This window comes from Eurosta solidaginis, chromosome 4, assembly GCF_040869045.1.
Source record: "Eurosta solidaginis isolate ZX-2024a chromosome 4, ASM4086904v1, whole genome shotgun sequence".
Lineage (NCBI taxonomy): Eukaryota > Metazoa > Arthropoda > Insecta > Diptera > Tephritidae > Eurosta > Eurosta solidaginis.
In genome coordinates, this window is record NC_090322.1 from 49,988,558 (window position 1) to 50,008,119 (window position 19,562).

Sequence of the window (19,562 nt, forward strand, 5' to 3'; positions counted from 1 at the left end):
CAACGAACAAAACAGGTAAATACTCCAACTTGAATATTTTCATTTGTTTTTGTAAACACTTTCAATATCAGCAAAGAAAATTACACATTTACTAATATTTGCTGAATCTCGCGCTAAGCTACACTCTTCATTCATTTGCCCACGAGTTCTAATCTAAGTTCGTTTAGGTGAGGCCTGCTCTGGTTCTAACAACACAACAACATGAAACACCACGTAGTTAGTGTGAGCGTCATAAGTCTCATAGTTTAAAATAGGTGTTTTGCATTAGCGGTGTTTTTTAACACGCGTATATCCGTTTACGCTTAAACTTTATATTGACTGCTAAGCGACAAACTATAAATACACATCTGAAATTGCTGCGCATAAATTTTGTCCTACTAAATTTCAATACGCATTATACTCAGATGTAACTGAAATATGTGTCTTTGTTTCACCCTCTACACTAATTCTATGTATTCTATGTGTGTCCACAATTCATCTCAACTGATTCAGCTATATGTTATACCCTATGGCCATCAGAGCGTTGCGTCTCCGCTTTTCGGTACACCCTGTTGCTGTAGCTAATTGTTTAACCACAGCCGCTAGATGAGTCTCCTTAGCATTATCTGAAATGACCTTCACTGCGCCTTGAGAATACCTATCGCTACATCAGTAATTATTTATAACTTGGAGCTATAGGTCGAGATCGTAAAAGAGGAGCGAAATTTTCAACTTGCTTGCATAGATTCCTGATCAGAAACTATAGTACCCGGTTCTAGCACCGTTTGTTTTCAACTAAGCGAGGTCTCAGTGGACATATTTCATTAGAGCAAAGCTCATTGTTGTTGTACGAATTTATGGTTATTGATATATGTAAGAGAAAAATAACAAAAATTTACACCGCGATATGGCTACTAGGAAATATTTCTGAAATTTTCCAGAACCTGCAGCATAGTGGTTGCCTCGGCGAACTTTCGTCAGTCCCTCTATATATATATATATATATATATGTATATGCGTGTGTGTGGATACTACATAAATGTTATGAGTTGCCTTTTCTGCGTAGTCATGACAAGCAAATTTTCAACTTTGCCATCATCATCAATTTACATAAATTTCTCGGGTTTCATATAAAAAAAAAACATAGTTGGGCTAAACTTTAACGTGGGCCTGCACTGCTGCCTCAGCTGTCTCCATGGCTAACTCTGCTGTGATGGTGGATAAAATAATAAATGGGGATGTTGCACATACATATATAAATAAAATCTTTTATATATGAATATGGATTAACTGACGTTATATATCTGCTGATGAAATATATAATAAATCCGCACACATACACATACACATACATTTCAAAAGTATGTCTAATCTCATTTTGTTATAACTCGTACGGGAAGAGGAAGTGATAGCGGCGTCACGGATTATCTTTTGTTAATTTTATTCAATAGCCCGTAGGAAGAAGAAGAAGAATAATGTAGCAGGGAAATTTGTGCTGGAATTGAAATTCTCGAAATCGTTACGATTTTATCAGAGAGAGGATTTTGTAAATACATACATATCTCAGTGAAGATTGCTACTACATATTCAAGTTTTAGTTGGTTTTCTTATTCTACGACTTTCAATGTCATATGATGGGCATAATAAAATCTTAGACTTTTGTATTATGGTCCTAGCTTTATTTGCTATTATTTTGATTTTCCTTTTTTTCTTCTTTGTTTTGTTTGCTTCACTTCGATAGACGGTCTTATTTAGATTTTCGACGTCAATGCCAAAAGTTTAGTGCAAGCAGTAGCGTTCAAAAAATGAGCTTTCTCCAAAATATTTCCATTTCTTTCTCAGCATCTAATTCCCCTTCTAACTTTTACTCTTATACATTGTGGATAAAACAAGTGTGATATCTTATCCGTCAACTGTCTGAAAGGATGTTCAAGATGGCTACTTTTTAGCGTGTTGACAGGATGTTCGGTTCCATTTGTCATTTTGATGTCTATGCAGAAGTTATCACACTTGTCTTATCCACAGTGCTCCTATTCGCCTCTCCAAAGATTTTTTCTCTCGTTTTTCTTTTAGCCTCTCCAAAGATTTTTTCTCTCTTTTTTCTTTTAGCTCTATATCTATGTGTTTTCCTTTTTCCTCTTGCTATCATATGATTATTTCCTCTCTTTCTTCTATTTTATATCTGTCACTTCACTTCTACCCAAATCTCGGTTATTCTTCTTTATCTTCTTTCCTCACTTATATTCCATATCATACTTTCCACTCCTTTCTTCCTTTATATATCTTCCTTTTTCATTCTATACATCGATCTTTTATTTGTCTCTGCTTCTAACTTTCCCTTTCTTGCTCTTATTCCGTATCTTCATATTGTTGTTGTTGTTCTAGCGATAAAGGTTTTGGGGAGTGTTATCGCTGTTGTTGGTCCTTTGTCGGATATAGATGCGGTACGTTCCGTTAAAAAAGCACCACTAAGATAAAAGCCCGACCATCTGGGGAACGATTTAATATGACCACGTTGAACTTTCTAGGCCATTCCCGCCACCACCCCCTTAGTTCCATGAGGAACTTGGGATTGCCATGGCTTCGCCTACTAAAGAAACAGGATTCACCACGGGAAGGTGAGCTTGACAATTGGGTTTGAGAAACTATAAATCTCCACAACTCCTTGTATGGGATTCCCCAACTTCCTCTTTCCCTCGTTTGATTTTCCTTATCTTTACTGTCATCTCGCATTTTGTCTGCCTTTCACTACACCTCTGTCTAACTTTCTTTCTATGTGTTTCTTCCCGCTCTTTAGCTTTATTCTATCTATATGTTTCTATTTTATCATCAGTATTGATTCCGTCATTCTCCCTATGTATTTCTTCCCACTTTTCTCTCTATATTTTTCTCTTTTGTCCCCCTCTTTTTAAGTATTTTCCTCTTTATGTAACTTGCATTTTATGTCTCTCTTTCATTCTCTCATTTTCTGTTTCTCTCTATCTATTTCTTTTTTAATTGCTTTTTTCTTGGTGTTTTCCTCTTATTGCTCCATCCTTTAATCTTCATTTTCTTCACTGTCCTCTCACATTTTTTCTATCTTTCACCACGTCTTATTCTAACATTCTCTTAAAGTCTTTCTTTTCATCCTATATATTTCTTCTCTGCTCTCTATTGAGCCATAAGAATGCAGCTATAACTCGTACGATTGTTGTACGATTCTTCTTGTCATTTGCTATAAACTTCGGAATAGTACAATGAAATTCAGAAATCGTGCGATGTACTTCAGAGTAGTCAAGTATATTTCAGAAAGTGTGATAAGTATTTCAGAATAGTCAGTAGTACTTCATTATTCTGAAGTACATTTTATTGTTTCTGAATAACATTTTATGGTTTCTGAAGTACACTTGAAAAAGGTGTTGTCATAAAAAATATACAAAAGTGAGAAGATGAATGTGCGCAATACATTCTTAATAACTAGAAAGTTTCAATACTGCAAGGCGTCAATTTAGTGATATTATGGAACAGACTACAACAAAACAACGCCATTTCTTCCATCGTTACTGTACGTACGTACACAAGATGTCATATCTTACACTTAAGTAAATAAAATTCCTTCCAAATTTTGTCGCAGGCAAATCTACTTTGATTTAAATGTAAACCTTTTTGCGGAGGGGAGGTTAATGGAACGCAATATACGCAAAACAAGCCAAAGCGTGCAGATAAAAAGCTTTAAAAAATGTTTGGTGTAGACGGCGAATGAGGCAACATGCAAAAGTATCATCAAAAAGCACCCGAAAAAACGAAAACAAAGAAATAAACGCGATTGAACCCAATTGTTTATGGGAAGGGAAGATTCAACTGATTAGTTATGAAATAAATGAAATATAGTTTGTTGCCTGAGTGCGTAAATAGATCGGCGTAAGCTGCTTCCTTTTGTTTCATTAGCTTGTTTTTGCTAAATAAAGAAAAAGAGTATAAAAGGCAATCAGCAAGATGGGATTAAATTGGCCGTATAGCTTTAGTTTTTGATTTTCAAAATAATGCGTGCGTCAATAGAGACACTAATCATTTAGAACCGAAGAGTAGAGTGGATTTTAAAGTAAGTAGATAATTACTACGAAATTAAGCGTAGTAATAAGCTTTGTTAGGCGCCGGCAAACCTTTTTTTCAATTCGATGAACTGCTGCTGAATTACTTAAGTTGGAAAAAGTACGAAATTTAGTTTACAGAGCAAAGTTTTTTTTTTTTTAATGAGGCTTAGTTAGAGCTACGCGACTAATTTCTATGTTGAGATCGTCATATACTCAGTGCTACGTAATCAACACTATACTTAAGCAATGACTGAGAGATTTCTTAATATACCTTTTTACTTACCTACGTTTTATAACGATCTCAATTTTCAACCGAAGCAACCCTTACACTCCTTCAGACACGGCCATACTATTTCTCGCAAAGCCGCTCTTGTAAAAAAACACAAGCCCCGTAAGTTTAGAGGAGTCTTATTATGATAATAGTCTTTTGTTGGATATAAATGCGGTACACTCCGTTAGTAGAACCTTATGAAACTGCCTCGGGAGCACCTTACGTGAAGAAAAGCAGAGTATTGATAGTGAAGAGTGAGTGTACTAGACTAGTATGCCTGAAGTTAGAACACAAATAAGAAAATTAAATGGAACTTAACAAGATGTACCCCTCCAACTGTACACAAGTCCAACACGTGAAAAGCAGCCAGCTATGGACAAATTACGATATTCGATGTCATGACCCAGAGATGACTTAATGGAATCAATACCACCTTAGGTTAGGCTGAATTGGCCAGTCCGATCACTTAGGCCGGAAGTGTCCAGCTATGGACAAATTACGATATTCTTTGTCATGACCCAGAGATGACTTAATGGAATCAAGACCACCTTAGGTTAGGCTGAATTGGCCAGTCCGATCACTTAGGCCGGAAGTGTCCATAGTGTTATAAAAAGTTTGTTCTATGCTCAACCCCGAAACCGCGATAAAAACACTACCCAAAGGTTTTGAGGAGTGTTATCGATACTGATGGTCCTTTGACTTCGATAATCTAATCCCTGAACCCGCTGGGGGTTCTAAAATAACTTCATCCTCTTGGGAAATACTAGAAGCTTTCTAGGCAGGACTGGCCTAACATACGGCACGGACTATAACGTTCTAGTATTTCACGTCATAACATAAATACATAATAGGGGGACTCATGTAACCGTATAAATGCCTTATAAAGTGTGTAAACGTATAAATTTATCTAGTTTACGCACGAGCTGTCAAATTTTGTATGAAAAATCATTTACACAATTTGTATAAATTTACGCGCACATTTCATTGTGTAAACGCGGTAAACTCAAAGGAATGCAACCTTGCAGACATTACAGACGGCATTTTCATCAAAAATATCCAACATCAGCAAGTAAAGGCGTTATAGTTTTGATTTTTCACTTAATCTTGGTATTTTTTAGTTTGTATAACAATCAAAAAAATTTTTTTGGAAATAATACAGCTGAAAAACAATCAAGTTTATCAAGAGTATTACTAGGTGCGTTCATATAACCGCGTGTGTAAATGGATATAATTTTACACCTTATAAGTTTATATGCTATCATGAGTCCCCCTAATACTTAGCAAGAGATGTATATGAGCCGGGCTTATGCAGTCAATGCAAGCATAGCAGTCATATCATACTTTCTGGATGCATGCAAATGTTTAACAACCATAACTCTCTTTCATGGTAGTACAGCTCCATCCACTAACGAAAGTCGTTGCCATAATAAAACTGCGAATTGTCAGAAGACTTATGCCACACTGGGGTTTTTAGAGCAGAGGTTTCCAGCTAGTGAAATTCGCGTACACTTCACGCATAATATTAGCTTCATCCTTTAGTAGTCACTAAGCAGGCGTTGTATCAATGAGGATATTGTTTATTTGCGTATTTCAGAATATATGCGTGCATATATTTTGCCTCGTTGCTCGTTAATCAATGACTAAACCAACACCACTACGATGATAGTACTCTTACCAATACATTCACAGTTTCAATTATGGTGACCATAGTTAAGAACATCACAACATTTAGCTCCGCTGAGCTATCGAGTATAACAATAACGAAGAAAACGAAGATCGCCAAAGAAATGATCAGAAAAGGCTCTCAAATAGTTATAAGTAAGTAGGACTCTGTACGACCGCTTTCAGATATTCTCCTAAGGAAAACTGAGTGATATTTCTCTTCTGACAACGAACATTCTATAAGCCAACTAAAATGAGCTTTTCTCTCAAATTAAGCAAACCTTTGTCCCGACGAAGTGTTATAGAAGCACGCGATCGAGGAAGTTGATATCTCGCTCCTACTCTCAAGTTCACAGATTAAACAAAAACTTCGCTAAAATAAATTTCCCACACTTTTTTACTGTAAATCGATGCTTTTACATTTAAACTTTCATAAGAGGCTTTAATTGCTAAAAAATGAAAATAAGTCGAGAAGTAAAAGTCCAAAGTGTTACAAAAGCAAGTACAAAATATAGGATTTCAATGTTTGTTCGTATTTCGAAATTGGCAATATGAAACCAGTGCCAGTGCAAGCATTTAGAACTGGAAAAATATTCACTGCAATTAAAAACCGGCAGCAACACCAAATATCAACACAATGTAGTATATTTATTTATTTTTTTTTAATGTAATCAAGCAACAAAATGGTGTAAACAGACTATAAGAAGAAACATAAAATACACTGGCAAAAGCGCACAGCAACAGTAAATAATAAGAAAAAAAACTAGTATAAAACCACAAAAACTATGTGAGGAAAATTAGAGCATAAAAATGTTATCGACACCTGCAACACGAAAGCCAACAAACAAGAAATAATATTTATAAATAATTTTTTGCTGCTTTGTACGTTTTGCGCAATTTAATTTTGTTGTTTTTATGTGTGTAATTAAATGGCGATATATTACTTGGATTTCCTGCAACAAATGGAAATCTATGGAGATTATTTAATTTTTTTTTTATAATAAAAGTGTAAAAAAACATAGGTTTATGGGTTGCCGCTATTCAAGCAAATTCTGTTGAATGTTTTGTGTAGTGTTGTAAAGCGTATTAGTTAATAACTAGTGTTATTAGCCCAGTGGTTGAAATTTTACTTTACTTTCCATCCATCTCCTTTTATTGCCTTTGCTTTCCTTAAATTTTCTCTACTCTCCTTTATTTTCCTTTACTTTCTTTTCAATTCGTTTAATTTCCTTTCTTTTGCTTTCCATTCCTCTCGTTCTTTTTCTTTCAGCAAAGAAAATTACTCATTTACTCATATTTGCTAAATCTCGCGCAATGCTTTCAAAAAAACAACCCTCTTCGTTCATTTTCTCACGAGATCAAATCTGAGTAGTACTCAATTCATTTGTATGATCTTCTTAATACAGCGACATGACACATTCTCTTTGACATGCTCGGAACTAGAGAATAAACTCCATATCGTTTTTGGAAACTCATTTTAAAGCAAACAGTAATTTTTTTTTAATTTTACGACAAAAGAGTGAATTTATGAAATTAAAAAAAAAATTTATTTATGATACTTTGAGTATTCGAATAATGACAGTTAGTCGATGGCATGCTATGCTGAAATCGAATAGCAGCTTATCGATTTTCAATCAATGCAAAAGTTTATACTTAACTAATAGACTAGTTGAATAATCAATTGAAAAAAGATCCCTATTCGAAGATTTTCTAAAAAAAATCTGAGCATTACAAAAGAAGTACCACAAATGAAAATAAGTCTAAAACTGTAAAATAAACTTTTAAAATAGAGCAAATATTAAATCAGATAACTAACGAAATAAAAAAACCCGAAAGAAGGTAAAGGAAAATAAAAATGCAGAAGTCTTCATTAGAAATAAGAACTACACAAATTTTTCAATAAAAAAATTTTAAAAATATATAAAAACATATAAAAAAAATAAATTAAAATTCGTAGAAAAAAAAACAAAGAAATACAAAGAAAAATTTTATTTACCTTAAAAACAAAATTTAATAAATAAATTTTATTACAAAGGTAACTGAAATAAAAAAATTTTAATTACAAAAACAAAGTAATTTCAAAAGATTGTGAAGATAATGAGAATTATAATATATGTTTATATTTAAATAAAAAAAAACAACGTTAGCTAAAAACACCAAGAAGAAAACTATAAGAGCCATTGACAGCGTAAGAAAAATATTATTAATTTAGTCAAAATAAAAAAATGTATTATATAAAAAATAAACAAATTAAAAAGTTAAATTTAAAAAAAGAGCACATAAACAAAAAATTACTAGAAGTGTTTCAATAAAAAAATTAATTAAGAAAATTAGAAAAACTCTAAGGAAGAAAAAGGAAAAATATGTAAATTCATATGTGGGAAGTAAAAGAAAGATTGAGGGAATGAAAGCAAGTTAATTAAATTTGTAACAAAACTAAAGAAAAAAAATTAATTACAAAATTTTACTGAAAAATAAATTAATAATAGAGTAAATAAAATTTAAAACTTTGCAATGTAACGTTAAGAATTACTTAATATGTATATAAAAAAAAAAAACATTTCCTTAAAAGAAGTCCAAGAAAACAGAAATATTCTTGACAGTAATACATAGAAATAAACTTGTCTATTTAACTAAAAAAACTTGAAATCAAAGCTTAAATTTAAGCCATACAAAAATATTTTTCAAATTGAAAAAAAAAATTTAACTATAAATTCTTGTAAGAAAAAAAGTTAAAATAGAGACAGTAAAAGAAAAATAGAAAAAAAATTATAATTAAAAAAAATGTAATTAATTTTAATTTAACTCCCAGGCGTATCGAAAAAAAGATGGGAACTAAATTTTAAAAACACAGTAAAGGAAAAAAATTTATTCAATTAATCAAATTATTAAAAAGTTTTTTCTAAGACGTTCTCAGCGGAAGCTTCGAATTCAGGGGCGGTTGTTTGCAATTTTTATTTTTTCAAGACAATCTAAAAAATTTCCAGCATCAGTTCTTTGAACGGTACTTGCAAGATTCAAAATATCGCATGCCAAATTTGATCCCGGTTAGAGACGGTTAAGGGTTATGGCAAAGTCGTACAGGTGTCTCCAATCAGACAGAAAATTTATTTTTTTTAATCTTGCTCTCACTGTTTATAAAGGTGAGACTAAAAAAAAGTTTATTTGATTTATAAGGAGCACCCTAATGCACATGTAATATGTGTTGATCAGCCACTTTAGAGGATAGGTACAAAAATAAAATACAACTCACCTGTGAATCTGTGATGGTCCACTTGCCATGCGCTGCTGATAGGCCGACATATTAGCCTGTTGTTGCTGCTGCTGCTGCTGTTGTTGTTGATGCTGTTGTTGCGCGTTACCATTCGCGCTGCTATTTTGCTGTTGAGCAGCCGATTGTTGTTGTGTTTGTTGCGGTGGAGGTTGGTGATGTGAATGAAGATGCGTGGATAAATTACTAAGCTGTTGATGATACTGCTGCTGTTGTTGTTGTTGTTGCTGCTGCTGATGATGCTGTTGGTGCTGTTGTTGCTGATGATGCTGCTGTTGTTGCTGCTGATGATGCTGTTGTTGCTGTTGATGATGCTGCTGCTGCTGCTGGGACGTTGGTCCATTATCATGCAAATGCGACTGTGGTTGCTGATTGCCAACGCGCTGCTGCTGTTGCTGTTGGTGCTGCTGCTGCTGTTGTTGTTGTTGTTGGTGGTGGTGGTGTTGCTGCTGCTGTAGCTGCTGCTGCTGCTGTTGACCACCCGATGTGGGTGGTGGACCACCGACCTGCACTGATGAACGTATAGCCGCTTCCATTTCATGCCGAACTATTGCTCGCGCTGCTCGTTGTCCTGCTGCCGGTGCCGATGCTGCTGCTTATGCTGCCGCAACCAAAGACACAACACATCACGGCGACTGCGACAAATTAAAGAAATTAATGGCGGCAGTTGCTAACAACAACAGCTGCTGATTTTTTTGTGCACTCAATTTTTTAATTATTAAAATTTTTGCGTTGCAACAAACACCGTTAACGCGATTTTTTGTAAAAAAAAATTTGTGTGAACAGAGAACGCTTCTTTCTCTTCGTGCTTTCAACTTCACAACGCCTGCTGGCGTGGACTAAATGCAAGCCAAAACAAAAATAGAAAAAACTAGAAGAGCGCACACTACTTACACACGCTCTAAAACACACATATACACTCACACTCACTGGACACAGCCTTAGCCTGAGCCGTAGCAGGCCTTGCGCTCTAGCCGCTGCCGCAAAGCGCGGAGGAGAAAACGAATTCTTCCACGCTTCTGTGCGCTTTTGCCGTGTTGCCGATTTTCGCAAAATATGCCAAATGCTTTGGCTCTTAGGCGCAGCGTGATTTTTTGGAAATTATAAAAATTTAAAGAACGTACATTATCAATGCCATATCGTAAGATATTTTTTCAATAAATTTCTTAACACTTTTTTTTAAATGATTTTTCTTTACAATTTGCAATTTATTATTTTTATTTTACACTTTTTCTTACAAACGGATGCTTCTGCTGCTGTAGATAATTTATAATTTTATATTTTATATTTTTTTTTTTTTTTGCAATAATTATTATTTACCTTAATAGCTTTAAGATTAGCCACAAATTTTTTATTTTTACTTTTTATTTATTGATTAATGAATATTTACATTTATTTTTTAATAATTTTTTTTTACATTAAAACACTTGAAATTTTTTATTTTTGCAAATTATAAATTTTTTTTAACAGATTACCTTTTCTGCTTACTTTTACTTAAAACGAAAAAAATATTATTACTTTATTTGTTGTAGTTTTTTTCTTTACATTTGTTAGAACACAAGTTTTCTCCAGAAATATTTGTTAAATTTTTTTAAATACATTTTTTCAGCGCGGAGAAAAACATTTTATTTCATTTTGTCACACCCTGTAACGAAAAAAAAGAAAATAAAAATCGTCAATTAAAATAATGCACATGATAATTAAAATAATCAATATTAAAATAATATACAAAATCTGTTTTTTGTACTCATTTAATTCAACGGAAACGGAAATTGAGTAGTGAACAAATGAAAATGTGGACAAATGCGTAAATTTCCAAATTTTTGGTGGCGGTTGCGTGTTTGAATAGCACATCGAAAAAGCACATAAATTATTACGTTAGCGATGCAGTTAAGCATAGTAGTACGCATTTTTATGGCTATCCCTAACGTCCAGAAAATTCAGTATAAAAACTTTCGACATGTTTTTTTTTTGTTATTTATATATTTTTTGCTGTTTTACTTTACGGCGCACACAATCAAGAATTAAAAATTGTTGCACATTGTTTTTTTTTTTTTTTTAATAAAAATACTGCCTTTAACATAACACCCTTTGTTTTCGTGATTTTTGTTTGCATAACATTTTTACCATCCGCGAAGCAATGTTAACTCTGAAAAAGAAAAGAACGAATTATTAGAAGTTTTACTTTTTCAATTTAAAATATGTTTTGTAAGAACTAACGGTACAGTATTATATATTATCCTTATACAAATGTCTTCTGGCTTAGAAGGAGAGAGGAAAGGAAAGGAACGCAAACGACAAAAAAGGAAATGAGAGCAGATGACAGGAAAGGAAAGGAAATGACAGGAGAGGAGAGGAGAGGAGAGGAGAGAGGAGAGGAGAGGAGAGGAGAGAGGAGAGGAGAGGAGAGGAGAGGAGAGGAGAGGAGAGGAGAGGAGAGGAGAGGAGAGGAGAGGAGAGGAGAGGAGAGGAGAGGAGAGGACAGAAGAGAGGGAAATGAAGGAAGGAAAAGAAATGTAAAAGTGATGAAAGGAAAGTCTTCCTAAGAAATTAATACAACAACGCTCTGTCTCAGACCTTAAAAAACAGCTGTAAGATAAACTTTTCTTCAACGATATCTGTTATAAAGGTTTCTTACTTCAAAAGTATGCTGAGTTAGAGCCGTTTCGCAGCTATGACGAGGTATTTAAGCCGATTTTACTTTCAGCTTTTGGGTTTCACACAAGAAATGAAAGGGGAGTGAGTATACCGGAAGAGAAACTTACAAATTTCCTTCATCGGAACCGAAAGTGAAATTTATATATATTTAAGAGAATGAAGATTAAAATGATACAAGCAAACCAGGTATGACTCGATATTAAAACTTTCCCGATAAAATATGTTTCCACACGAAAATAGCGCAGTGAAATCTTATCAATGAGGAATATGAAACTTGGGTTGGGCTCATAACATAGATCCCCGAATATATATTTTACAATCGGGAAGTATTCTGTTTTGCTCTAAGGAATATGGCAGAAAAAAAATCAAACGGCCGTAAGTCATTTCCCACTCCATGGTCTTAAACGCATTGTTATTTCTGAACGAACGCATATATAGATGGTTCTACAATTATATACTAATAACAAGAATTGCATCTTTTGGCTATTGGACTAACAAACATGAGGCGGGGAGAGATTCCAACAAATTACACCTGAACTTAAACGACATGAAATGACTTATACCACTTTCAAAATAAAGGGCTCATATATAACTTCGAGTTGTTTCCAGGAATAAAACACAATTGAACCGAACGATATCAGCAACAGATTTTGTGCATAAGTAACTAAAGCAAAGAAAGTTCATTGAGGATTAATGTTTGTAAATTGTATCAGCAAAGCGGTCGTTTTAAAGTTGATAATTTAAAACAACCCCGCTAAACTGTCAAAGACATTCTACTTACGTATGCGGAAAACGTGCGCAAAACAGAGCTTTCATAAATTAAAAAAAAAAAAAACGAGCTCGTATTATATAAGAAAAAACAAAATACGTCTGCAATTTAAATGTAATTTCCTTGCAAAATTTTCAATATGCGCTTGCAGACCGAAACAAATGAAGTGAAAAAAGTGATAAAGAAAAAAAAAGAATCATTACAACAACATAACTTTGAGTGCAATTGACGTATCTTACTAATGTGTTACGTGGTACTTGAACGACAATCGAACGATTGAACGTCACATTTGCATATCACCACCACCAGAGGGCAGACCAAACCAACAACAGTGAGTACGTTTTACGTTATACTCACACTCCGTTTGTTTTCATTGTTTTTTTCCCCAAACGGGATGTTTAATAGCATTTGCATAAGCGCCAAGGTTATTGGGCGGGAAAAGTTTGTACGAGAAAAAAAAATGGCAAAAACGTTGGAAATGATTGTTTATTGAAATATTGTGAAATCCACGCAAACAAGCAACAGAACACGTCCATTACAGAAAAATCAATGCCGCATATATAACAGAAACACACGAAAAAAGTCCAAAACTTAATCAATTGACGCACTTTAACCTAAAATATTTGTCAGTAATATGATACATAAGGACGTTAAATGTGAAGCTTTCGAATGGCGAAGGTGTCTTTGTTGGAACACTGCATGTGTTAGGTTAGGTTGAACTGGCCGGTTGAGAACCGCCAGTCTAGAAGTTTTCTAGGACATATGCTGCTTGCTGCTTCTAGATCTGATAGCTGTATCACTTCTAATAGCTGTAGTCTTAACCTAGCGAGCGGAAAGCATGAGCAGAAAACGTGCTCAATCGTTTTTCCTCCTCCAACCCGCACTTCCTACATCTGCTATCACTAACTAGGCCTCATTTGAAAGCATGTGACGCCAGAAGGTCCAGTGTCCAATCATACTAGCAGTCATGAGTCTACAGTCGTCTCTTTTTAATGATAAGAGTATCCAACTTTGTTAGTCTATTTGCAGCACCGCGCTTGTGTCCACACCTTTCCTGCTTGGTTGATCAAAATTTAGCGTACAAAAGTTTGACAAAATATAAAATATGTACATATGTATATAATCAAGTTTTTGTAGCCTTAATTGTTTATTCTTAATGCGCAGCTGTCCTGTTTAGAACACGTCAGTGAAGATCGAAAAATGTCGACTGTTTCGAATGAAAAAGTTAATACATATCAACTTCTTAATTTGCAATTCTTTTCATTCATTATCAAACTTGATGTATATATTTATTCACTTATTTTTTTATTTTTTTCATTAAACATTCGCTACTTTTTAATTTTTCCTACAAATTGGCCGATCTACGTGTTTTATTCCGCTTGGTAAGCTTAAGGCAGCGTTATTAATTTTTCTAAGGGCCGGAATATCTCAAAGAAGGTGATTCTACTCCTTCGCTTCGACCTTAAAGTTTCTATAGCATCTCCGGACAGGACCGCCTAGGCTTCTGCGCTAAGCCTTCAAAGAAGAGTTTCATTAATACCATGTCGACGGTATAGATGTATTTGCCTTTCAGGATGGATATGTTTCAAGAACTTTTCCAATTCCATTTCAACCATGTTTTGCTTAGTTTTCCAAAAAATCAGTGTTCAGTTACCACATTTGGAAAGGTTGGTGGGGGGGGGGGGGGGGGGGGGGCGGTCTTTTGTCAAGAGCTAAATTTAAGCCGCAAGTTTAAGTTGGCTGATCACTGCAGTGTATTCCAAGCGGAAATTGCTGCGATTAAGGATGCGGTGGATGGAATGCTATCCAGTGCTACCACGGTTAGGGAATTTAACATCTACTCTGATAGCCAAGCGGCTATCAAGGCCTTGAGCTCAACTACAGTGCGATCGAGGGTGGTCTGGGAGTGCCTGACCTCGCTTGCGATTGCATCGAATTATTTTACAATTAAGATTATCTGGGTCCCGGGCCATAGTGATATCCCGGGTAACAGTCAAGCGGATCTCTTAGCCCGCATCGGTACAACTGAACCGGATGAAGATGGCTGTAGGGATTTCGGGATCCCGCTGGCCACCTGTGGATTACTCCTCCATAGCTGGGCCTCGAATCAGCTCAGCAAACGTTGGGCGGATACCACGTCTTGCAGGGTAGCAAGATCTTTCTGGCCAAAAGTGGATGGCAGGAGGTCTGCTGAAATAATTGGGTTCACTAAGGCTCACCTATCAATGGTCATTGGGGTTTTGACAGGGCACTGTCCCATGGGTATCCATGCGGTACGTCTCAATATACTGGAAAATCCATCCTGCTGCAGCTGTATGGAGGATGATGAGGTGGAATCACCAAATCACTTTATGCTTGATTGTCCAGCTTTTGCCAGCTTATCCAAAGTTGAGATCGGTATCATTTGGAGCTTTATCGTTGCTACCCAACGATTCTCTAAGTAGCTAGGTCTAAGTCACCGTTATTTTTGGTGTATGTGGTATCACGACGGACCTTCGTGTTGTCCAAGTGAGCTATCCTTATCAGGGCAGCTACCACCTAACCTATCCTATCCTATACCACATTTGACATGTTTTTGTATTCTCCTTCGCACTACACATACCATTAAGGTAACTCTCTTAGCAACAGGGCTGCAAGTGTCACGGTCTGTCAACCAGCAAAGTTCAAGAATGAACCTCAGCGGTTCGCCAGGAACTCTGAAAAGCCCTGCATCTCTTCGCCTGACATCTTGCTTGATGCGGCGCCATGCAACAAAGCGTAAAGAGATATTTCTCATCGCTTGTTTTACGTTGTCAACTGTCCCGCTCTGGCCGTGTGAAGTCAAGTTTGAGATTAAAATCCGAGTGTGACACCATTTTCATGATGAACTATGCCACCTTAACGCGCGTCGGTACTTGACATCAGTACTTAATATTCCATGCCCCAACAAATAGTTTGTATAAGTTGTTCGTGGAATCAACAAATTTTAATCCACTTCTGAATTATTATAACTTACCTAAACGTTGATAAACACTTATTTTAATTGGGAGACCAAATTCCTTATGTTTCTATAACATATAACTAAAAAACTCTAAAACTCTAAAATCAAACATTCTTCATATGATTTTGTGGATTAAGACCTTGAATGAGCTTTCTAATTAGATTTGTTTGGGTTGCTCATGGACCGACCAGCTCAACCTAGATATGTCTGACTTAAGCCTACATAGCATAACTCGATGTGATATCTGCAAGCGGTTGAGGGATTGCTTTAGCTTTAAATGTGATGTATGCAATCGCGAACTAACGGTGCATCGACCTTGATCGGACTCTTCTATAATTTTATGAATGAAAAATCTCTACGGACACGAGGGCTAAGTCGGCTCTAAGATTTTTCTTTACAGTCAAACATTTTGCCAAGACCCGATACTATGAAACGTCTAGAACTTGTAGAAGAGAATGTCGCTTTCTTATTAGGGGCTTTTTTTCATCACACCCACATAACTAGATGTTTGCTAATTTCTTGAATAAATATTTGTAACATTTTATTGCTAATTATTAAGAAACAAGAAAAATATGTAAAAATCGTTCACAAATATTTGCACATAAATTGAGCACCCTTCCAGACTTTTCATACAAATTGTAATTTTATCTTTGTTTGATTTCAATTAGTGTACAATTTTAAGAATTATTTTTGCAGGCGTTTTTTTTATATTTACGAGTATCAATGACGGTTGAAACCAACAAACACGATTTAACCATAATTTTGGATTATTAGATGACAAAGTCACGACATTTTCGGTGTAAATTACCAATAAATTACACAAATAATTATATAATATATATAACAATAACAACGAATGTGATAATGAAAGAAATAAAACAGGAAATTTTAATATGAAAAAGATAATGCAGAAAAACTGGTATATTTCAATGATATCTATAGTAATAATAAAAACAGGTTTAACTGATAAGTTCGATTGAAGATATTGAATGTGTATTACTTAAGAAGGATTCTGATACCAACCAAAGTGATTGCAAAGGATAATAAGTTTGACAACTACCAAAGAAATTTAGAATGAAGAGCTATTAATAATTTATGTTAAAGAACGGTATTTTCTTTAGATACAATACTAAATGTTCCCCGGTTAGTTAACATCGATCCGAGCCATAGTTCGCCCATCGGCTGAAATGCAACCACTGCAGACGCACTCACCTTTCCTTTTCCTTTCTTTTTCTTTTACTTTATTAACTAACAAAGTTATACACAAAACTGTTGCCAACAACAAAACGAATAAGTGCTCCAACTTGAATATCTCGTTTGTTTTTGTAAACACTTTGAATATCAGCAAAAAAATACACATTTACCTACTCATATTTGTCGACTCTCGCGTTATACTTGCAACAAAACAACTATACACACACTCTTCGCTCATTTGCTCGCGGCATCAAACCTGAGTTGGTTTTAGTTGGTTTTCACAATACAACAAAATCAAAGATGTTGCGTTTGTAGTGTGAGTGTAAACATTGTCATAGGTAAAATACATGTCTGGCATTGTTAGTGGTGCTATTTTTAAAAAAATATTTTAGCGCTTAACGTTTTTTATATCAACGTAAAACTACATAGTCTATGAAAATTATCGATTTAACGTACATAAGCACCTGCCGTCGTCGGCCTAACCATTGTGAATTATAACAAAGTGTGATATCTTCTGCATAGACGTCAAAATTCCAAAGTGATTGGATCACCTGATTTGTAATTGACTATCGCTGTCTCATTCTGTATCTCTTTCTATCACCCGCTGAAGATAGGCATATTGAACACCCTGTCAAAACGCTAAAAAGTAGCCATATTGAACATGGCGCAACGATACAAGGTGGCAGCATGGAACAGCTGATTACAAACTTTTTTTATTTGATTTGATACATCAACTTCCTGCGCAGTACGATTTTGACATTTGTCCATCGAATTTACAAAAACAAAGTACATGGAATTTTTATTTATGTTTGTAGGTATGTCACCATGCTGCCACCTGTATCGTTCCGCTATGATATTGAACATCCTGTCAGGCAGTTGACATATAAGATAAGACACTTAGTTATCATTCACAATGGGCCTAACTTTACGATGAATCAACACACACACGCGCCAAAGAACGTTTGACCAGCACCCAAGAATCGCTTTCCTTGTTACTAATTGATGATGTGATTGGACATACCACCGTCTTAGTGGGGTTCGAGGCCTTTATAAAAACCTCTTCAAATATATGGGTCATGGCACCCTTTTGCAATGTAACTGCACATTAGAGTTAACAAACTCTTCAGCATTTGGATATCAAACACAGCCACCACGATGCTACCGAAAGGTCTTTCACAAAAATAGCATAAAAGGATTATCTACTTCTCGGGTTTTCTACTCCCCGTGGTACCAGCCACCCCGAAGCTACCGAAGGGTCTTCCACAAAAATAGAATAAAAGGATTATCTACTTCTCGGGTTTTCTACTCCCCGTGGTACCAGTAAAGTTTTTGGTCGGACTTTCATAGCCGAAGCTACTGCCGGTTAAGCATCCACCTAGGCCGGATCAGTGGCACTGAAAATAAAATTTAAATAAGAAGAAAAATTAGAGTGGGTTAGAATCACCCAAACACCCTAAACACTCTAACCACCACTTGCCAGTATCTGTCTTTTCCGACTGAACACCCCCAAAGCATACTTGCGTAATAAATCAACCGAACGACTATAGGAGAGAGCCCCGCTAACAACAAACCATTTAACCCAACTATTATTCCCCAACTACTTAAATCCCTTAAAAAAAATTTGCTAGAAAGAAGAGAGTAAAATGGCGAGGGATGACAGACGTAGCAAAATATGCGCCGATCGAATAAATTATGAGAGAGATGTTGGCAATCACGGTAACAGATTACAAAAACAGGAACCAGATATACAAATAATAATAAATAAGAAAACAAACTTGCACAACAAAGAAACAATGAAACATGTGCAATTTGCCTTTGTCACCTTGCTGGTGTCATTATCCCAACAGAGCTGATTGCTTCGTTTTGAAATTTTTCCATACAACCCCTTGTACTACAGCATGTCAGTTAATCGGAATAACAAGCACAAACAGGTCCTCAGTGATACCCACAAAAAGGCGTCGACCCTCTATGCCAGGAATTGCCCGGCGAATCCAGTACTTAAAGAAAAATATCCAGAACTAGGAGAAGAGGAACGCGCTCTCCCTAGGGAAACGCCGTCACTCTAGCTCAACTTCGATCTGGGTACTGTAACAGGTTAAACCCTTACCAATCCAGAATAAACCCCGACATACAAAATGTATGTCCTGCTTGCAATGTGTCCCCACATGACACCAATCATCTCTTCAACTGTATTGTGGAACCAACGCCTCTAACATCCCTCCCATTATGGTCCACCCCTGTAGAAACAGCAAGTTTCCTTGGTCTCCCGTTAGAGGACATTGATGACAATTTGTAATTGGTCGCTCCTATTGGATGGGGCGAAGCACTGCTACAACAAAAACAAAAGTTAATCGTTATCAATGAAAATTTTCTTTTGACTTGGCATTCTTCTGACCTCTCTGAAGTTGGCAAGACAACTTTTACGTGGAAAAAAATTACCTATTGGGAAAATTGCCGTGAATTTGCCGTAATTTAGCCGTGAAACAAAAAAATTTGCCGTGGCCATATTTTAGAAAATACAGGGTGGCACGCCAACTTCACGTGAAGTTAGCGTGCCACCCTCAGAAAACCACCTTAGAGGCCAGCTAGGAAGATAATTCTTGCACACGAATTTGCCGTAAATTTGCCGTAGATAAGTGGCATATTATATAATTTGGAAAAAAAAAATTTAACTTTTTTTTATGGTGCACCGCCAACTTCACGTG

The 19,562-nt window shown here is 35.6% G+C and overlaps 1 protein-coding gene across 5 annotated transcripts in view; it reads right to left on the reverse strand.

Annotated features, from left to right (window-relative positions):
* Positions 1-19,562, reverse strand: part of Smr (Smrter) — a 512,335-nt gene that overhangs the window by 429,715 nt on the left and 63,058 nt on the right. For 4 of the 5 annotated variants that reach the window (XM_067781478.1, XM_067781480.1, XM_067781475.1 and 1 more), the window contains exon 2: positions 9,239-10,901. In XM_067781478.1, the coding sequence (XP_067637579.1) occupies positions 9,239-9,792 (554 nt within the window). In that variant the 5' untranslated portion in view covers positions 9,793-10,901. Of the gene's footprint in view, positions 1-9,238; positions 10,902-11,383; positions 11,406-19,562 lie in introns of all 5 variants that reach the window. The other variant, XM_067781476.1, reaches the window with a different exon arrangement.